We start from the raw sequence: 7,140 nt of genomic DNA, 5'->3' as shown, positions 1-7,140 counted from the left end.
AATCTCCTTAAGCTGATAAGCAACTTCAGCAAAGTCTCAGGACACAAAACCAATGTGCAAAAATCATAAGCATTCCTATACACCAATAACAGACAAACAGAGAGCCAAATCATGAGTGAACTCCCATTCACAACTATTTCAAAAAAAAATAAAATACCTAGGAATCCAACTTACAAGGGATGTGAAGGACCTCTTCAAGGAGAATTACAAACCACTGCTCAACAAAATAAAAGAGGACACAAATGGAAGAACATTCCATGCTCATGGAAAGGAAGGATCAATATAATGAAAATGGCCATACTGCCCAAGATAATTTAAAGATTCGACTAACCCGACCACCGCTGGCCTTCGCAGGACACCATGAACCACACGGTCCAAACCTTCTTCTCTCCTGTCAACAGTGGCCAGCCTCCCAACTATGAGATGCTCAAGGAAGAGCACGAGGTGGCTATGATGGGGGCGCCCCACAACCCTGCTCCCCCGACGTCCACCGTGATCCATATCCGCAGCGAGACCTCCGTGCCCGACCATGTTGTCTGGTCCCTGTTCAACACCCTCTTCATGAACCCCTGCTGCCTGGGCTTCATAGCGTTCGCCTACTCCGTGAAGTCTAGGGACAGGAAGATGGTTGGCGACCTGACTGGGGCCCAGGCCTATGCCTCCACCGCCAAGTGCCTGAACATCTGGGCCCTGATTTTGGGCATCCTCATGACCATTCTGCTCATTGTCGTCCCAGTATTGATCTTCCAAGCCCATCGATAGATCAGGAGACGTCATTCAGGCCAGGAGCTCTGCCCATAACCTGTATCCCACGTGCTCTACCTTCCATTCCTGGTCCTGCCCCCAGAGCCGAGTCCTGTATCAGCCCTTTATCCTCACACACTTTTCTACAATGGCATTCAATAAAGTGTACATGTTTCTGGTGCAAAAAAAAAAAAAAAGATTCAATGCCATCCCCATCAAGCTACTAATGACTTTCTTCACAGAATTGGAAAAAACTACTTTAAAGTTCATATGGAATCAAAAAAGAGCCCGCATTGCCAAGACAATCCTAAGCCAAAAGAACAAAGCTGGAGGCATCACGCTACCTGACATCAAACTATACTACAAGGCTACAGTAACCAAAACAGAATGGTACTGGTACCAAAACAGAGATGTAGACCAATGGAACAGAACAGAGCCCTCAGAAATAATACCACACATCTACAACCGTCTGATCTTTGACAAACCTCACAAAAACAAGAAATGGGGAAAGGATTCTCTATTTAATAAATGCTGCTGGGAAAACTGGCTAGCCATATGTAGAAAGCTGAACCTGGATCCCTTCCTTACACCTTACATAATAATTAATTCAAGATGGATTAAAGACTTAAATGTCAGACCTAAAACCATAAAAACACTAGAAGAAATCCTAGGCAATACCATTCAGGACATAGGCATGGGCAAGGACTTCATGTCTAAAACACCAAAAGCAATGGCAACAAAAGCCAAAATTCAGAAATGGGATCTAATTAAACTAAAGAGCTTCTGCACAGCAAAAGAAACTACCATCCAAGTGAACAGGGAACCTATAGAACGGGAGAAAATTTTTGCAATCTACCCATCTGACAAAGGGCTAATATCCAGAATCTATAAAAAACTTAAACAAATTTACAAGAAAAAAATCAAACCCCATCAAAAACTGGGCAAAGGATATGAACAGACATTTCTCAAAAGAAGACATTTATGCAGCCAACAGACACATGAAAAAATGTTCATCATCACTGGCCATCAGAGAAATGCAAATCAAAACCACAATAAGATACCATCTCACACCAGTTAGAATGGTGATCATTAAAAATTCAGGAATCATGGCGTGAACCCGGGAGGCGGAGCTTGCAGTGAGCCAAGATTGCGCCACTGCACTCCAGCATGGGCGACAGAGCGAGACTCCATCTCAAAAAAAAAAAAAAAGTCAGGAAACAATAGCTGTTGGAGAGGATGTGGAGAAATAGGAACATTTTTACACTGTTGGTGGGACTGTAAACTAGTTCAACCATTGTGGAAGACAGTGTGGTGATTCCTCAAGGATCTAGAACTAGAAATATCATTTGACCCAGTCATCTCATTACTGGATATATACCCAAAGGATTATAAATCATGCTGCTATAAAGACACATGCACACGTATGTTTATTGTGGCACTATTCACAAAACAAAGACTTGGAACCAACCCAAATGTCCATCAGTGATAGACTGGATTAAGAAAATGTGGCACATATACACCATGGAATACTAGGCAGCCATAAAAAAGGATGAGTTCGTGTCCTTTGTAGGGACATGGAAGAAGCTGGAAACCATCATTCTGAGCAAACTATCGCAGGGACAGAAAACCAAACACCGCATGTTCTCACTCATAGGTGGGAATTGAACAATGAAAACACTTGGACACAGGGTGGGGAACACTACACACTGGGGCCTGTCGTGGCGATGGGAGAGAGGGGAGGGATAGCAGTGGGAGATATACCTAATGTAAATGATGAGTTAATGGGTGCAGCACACGAACATGGCACACGTATACATATGTAACAAACCTGCACATTGTGCACATGTACCCCAGAACTTAAAGTATAATAAAAAGATAAATAAAATGAGCTAACATAAAAAAAGATGAGGATGCTTACATGTTTTTAAGAAGGTCACTAAATGTCAAGTTTAACCTATGACTAGAAAAGAATACATAAAAAAAGATGAGGATGCTTACATGTTTTTAAGAAGGTCACTAAATGTCAAGTTTAGCCTATGATGAGAAAAGAATAGATATGTCAGAATCTAAGGAGAGAAGACAAAGAGGATGCCGTAATACTGCAGGCAGGGCATTCTTCTTATTCCATGACAATCTTTATCTATCCCCTGTTGGCAAAAACAGGCTACAGGGGCAGCCCTTTCCACCTTTCTGAAGTATCCCATAGACATTTCATTTAGGGAGGCCCATTTGGGTTAGAAGAACACAGCAGAAAGAGGGGCTTCAGAGGCATAAAATTCAGGGGCTCCTCTTCAAGAGAACTGCTCTCTTCCACAGAAGATGAACAAAGATCTTCTATCCCTTTGAATGTCCTCGGGGTCATGGTGCACTGAGAGGGTGGGGAGAGGGTATGATAGCCAAACTGAGACAGAAACCTGGATAAATAGGAAACGTAATCACCAAGAATAGAATGACAAATCTCTTCACTGGTCTAAAGTGGAGGTAAACTGCTTCCTGATCTTGTGTGATTTGACTTAGAAAATATATAATAATTATTTGGCATTTATATAGCATTTTATGATTTCAAATTATATTCACAGATATCATCTCCTTAGAAACTAATAATAACCCTCAAAGGTAGATATTCTTTCATTCGACAGATAGGGAAACAAAGGCTCTTGAACTATTAAGCAATTTACTTAAGAGCACATGGTTAGTGGGACTAGAACCCCTGGCTCTGACTTCTAGCTCAGGATTGTTTCTTCCATTGTACACTCCGTTCTGCAGAGGAGTCTTGCAGTCTTTGATAGTCTTTATTTGCTCAAAAAAAAAAAAAAGGATTCCCCTTGGTAAGAGGTTTCAATGCAGAACTGCCTGTTCCATTTTTTTTTTTTTTTGAGACGGAGTCTCGCTGTGTCGCCCAGGCTGGAGTGCAGTGGCCGGATCTCAGCTCATTGCAAGCTCTGCCTCCCGGGTTTTTACGCCATTCTCCTGCCTCAGCCTCCCAAGTAGCTGGGACTACAGGCGCCCACCACCTCGCCCGGCTAGTTTTTTTGTATTTTTTAGTAGAGACGGGGTTTCACCGTGTTAGCCAGGATGGTCTCGAACTCCTGACCTCGTGATCCGCCCATCTCGGCCTCCCAAAGTGCTGGGATTACAGGCTTGAGCCACCGCGCCCGGGCTGTTCCATTTTTTAAGAGGAGAAAATATTGTCACAATGCCATGTTAAGTGCCCAGGATGCATAAAACTCCACAGAAGTTCCTGCAGCCACAAGGATGCCATTGAGGTCTTCTCCTATCACTGCCCTTGGACACTAGCAATTGTCTCTGAGGTTCAGAGGCTAGGTCTTGATCAGAAGGAATAGGTTTGTGTCATGATAAAGAACACAAAGGAAACACTCAGAAAAAGGCTGGGACTCTAAAGGGAATCCCCAGAGGAGAGGATAAAAGAAATGAACTAGACAAAAACAAAAGAAAGTGAGGTTAAGGACAGGGACATGTTGTTCAGTAGTGATGACACATCATGGTGATGAGAGAGGGAGATGAAAGGTAAGTGTATCTCTAACACCACACTTAGGGCTCCTACCTTGGTGAGGGGTGGTAAAGCTGCTACAAAATCCCCTTCATAAGTGAGGTGGGGTGGGGGATGATTTGTTCATTCGTTCATTGATTACAGAATTTTCTTTTCAAAAGCCAATTATGCAGGCAACCTGAGACATTACAGGTTTAATTCAAGATCAGAACAATGATCAGAACAAAGAGAGTTGCACCAATTTTTTTTGTTTCCCAGTGCATGTAAAAGGTATGTGTACACTATACTGTAGTCTATTAAGTGCACAGTACCATTACGTCTTTTAAAAAGTACATATCTTAATTTAAAATACTTCATTGCTAAAAAATGCTAACAATCACCTGAGCCTTCAGCAAGGTGTAATCTTTTTTGCTGGTGGAAGGTTTTGACTCAATGTTTACGGCTGCTGACTGATCACAGGGGTGGCTGCTGAAGGCTGGGGTAGCAGTGGCAATTTCTGAAAATAAGACAACAATAAAGTTTGCCACATCAATTGACTTTCCTCATGAAAGATTTCTCTGTAGTATGTAATGCTGTTTGATAGCATTTGCTTTGCAAAACAAAAATGTATTGAATTTATATTTATGTATTATATATGTATATATTATATATGTGTGTTGTATATATTATATATGTGTATATATTGTGTGTGTGTACATACATATATGTATATGTGTATGAGGGTTGGACATATATGTGTATGTGTGTGTGTGTGTGTGTGTATATATATATATATATAACATTATAAATACCGAGAGAAGACAGAAAGTGAGATATTTTAACAACAGGGAAACTTTTTACAAAATTGAAGTCAGTCCTCTCAAACTGTGCCACTGCTTTACCAACTAAGTTAATGTACTATTCTAAATCCATTGTTGTCATCTCAACAGTGTTGATAGCATCTATACCAGGAGTTGATTCCATCTCAAGAAACCATTTTCTTTGTTCCTCCATAAAAAGCAACTCTTCATCCATTCAAGTTTGATCATGAGGTTACAACAATTCAGTCACATCTTCAGGCTTCATTTCTAATTCTAGTTCTCCTGCTATTTCCACCATATGTGCAGTTACTTTCTCCACTGAAGTCTTGAACTCCTCAAAGTCATCCATGAGGGTTGGACTCAACTTCTTCCAAACTCCTGTTAATATTGATATTTTGACCTCTTCCCATAAATCATGAATGTTCTTAATGGCACCTAGAATGGCGAATCCTTTCCGGAAGGCTTTCAATTGATGTTGCCCAGATCTGTCAGAGGAATCACTATCTGTGGCAACTATACCTTTATGAAATTTATTTCTCAAAGAATAAAACTTGAAATTTGAAATTACTCCTTGATTTATGGGCTGAAAATGGAAGTTGCATTCACAAGCATGAAAACAACACTAATCTCCCTGTACATCACCACCGGAGCTCTTGGATGATCAGGCACATTGTTAATGAGTAGTAATATTTTGAAAGAAATCTTTTTTCCTGAGCAGTAGGTCTCAATAGTGGGCTTAAAATCTTCAGTAAACTAGCCAGGTGTGGTGGCTTACACCTGTAATCCCAGCACTTTGGGATGCCGAGGCAGGTGGATCACCTGAGGTTGGGAATTCAAGACCAGCGTGATCAACATGGAGAAACCCCGTCTCTACTAAAAATACAAAATTAGCCAGGCATGATGGCACAAGCCTGTAATCCCAGCTACTCCGGAGGCTGAGGCAGGAGAATCGCTTGAACCCAGGAGGCGGAGCTGTGGTGAGCCCAGATCATACTACTGCCCTCCAGCCTGGGCAACAAGAGCAAAACTCCATCTAAAAAATAATAATAATAATCTTCAGTAAACCACAATATAAACAGATGTGCTGTCATCCAGGCTTTCACTGGCAGAGTAGATTTAGCATAATTCTTAAGGGCACTAAGATTTTTTGAATGGTATATGAGCATCGGCTTCAACTTAAGTCACCAGCTGCATTAGCCCCTAACAAGAGAGTCAGCCTATCTTTTGAAGCTTTGAAGCCAGGCATTGACTTCTCCTCTCTACTATGAAAGCCCTAGGTGGCAAGGCTATTTCATCTACACTGAAAATCTGTTGTGTAGTGTAGCTACCTTCACCAATAATTTTAGCTAGATCTTCGGGGTAACTTGCTGCAGCTTCTAGGTCAGCACTTGCTGCTTCATCTTATACTTTTTTGTTAGGAAGATGATTTCTTCCCTTAAGCCTCATGAACCCATCTCTGTTAGCTTTCAACTTTTCTTCTGCAGCTTCCTCATCTCTCTCAGACTTCCCAGAATTAAAGAGAATTAGGGCTTTGCTCTGTAACAGGCTTTGGCTTAAATAAATTTTGTGGTTGGTTTGATCTTCTATCTGGACCACTAAAACCTTTTCCATATCAGCCATCATGATGTTTTATTGTGTTCACTGGAGTAGCACTTTTAATTTCCTTTAAGAACTTTTCCTTTGCATTTGCAACTTGCTAACTATTTGAAAAAAGAGGCCTAGCTTTTGGCCTATCTCAGGTTTTAACATGCCTTCCTCACTCAGTTTAATCATTTCTAGCTTTTAACTTAAAGTGAGGGATGTGCAGCTCATCATTTCACTTGAACACTTAGGCCATTGTAGAGTTACTATATGGCCTAATTTCAATAATGTTGTGTGTCAGGAAATAGGGATGCCCAAAGAGAAGGAAAGAGATGGGAAAATGGCTGCTCAGTGGAGCAGTCAGAACACATACAAAATTTATCAATTGGGTTTGCCATCTTACACAGATGCAATTTGGGGCACCCCAAAATAATTACAATAGTAATATCAAAGATCACTGATCACAAATCACTATAACAGATAAAATAATAATGAAAAAGTTTG

The 7,140-nt window shown here is 41.0% G+C and overlaps 1 protein-coding gene across 1 annotated transcript; it reads left to right on the top strand.

Annotated features, from left to right (window-relative positions):
- The first annotated feature begins 328 nt into the window (after positions 1–328).
- LOC101015605 (interferon-induced transmembrane protein 3) lies at positions 329–926 on the top strand. The gene has a single exon (XM_003901987.4). The coding sequence runs from the start codon at positions 361–363 to the stop codon at positions 760–762; it is 402 nt and encodes a 133-aa protein (XP_003902036.1). The 5' UTR covers positions 329–360; the 3' UTR covers positions 763–926.
- Positions 927–7,140: the final 6,214 nt, after the last annotated feature.

Source organism: Papio anubis, chromosome 7 (genome assembly GCF_008728515.1).
Source record: "Papio anubis isolate 15944 chromosome 7, Panubis1.0, whole genome shotgun sequence".
NCBI lineage: Eukaryota > Metazoa > Chordata > Mammalia > Primates > Cercopithecidae > Papio > Papio anubis.
The sequence above is the reverse complement of the archived record's forward strand: the minus strand, read 5'-3'. Positions and strand labels throughout refer to the sequence as shown.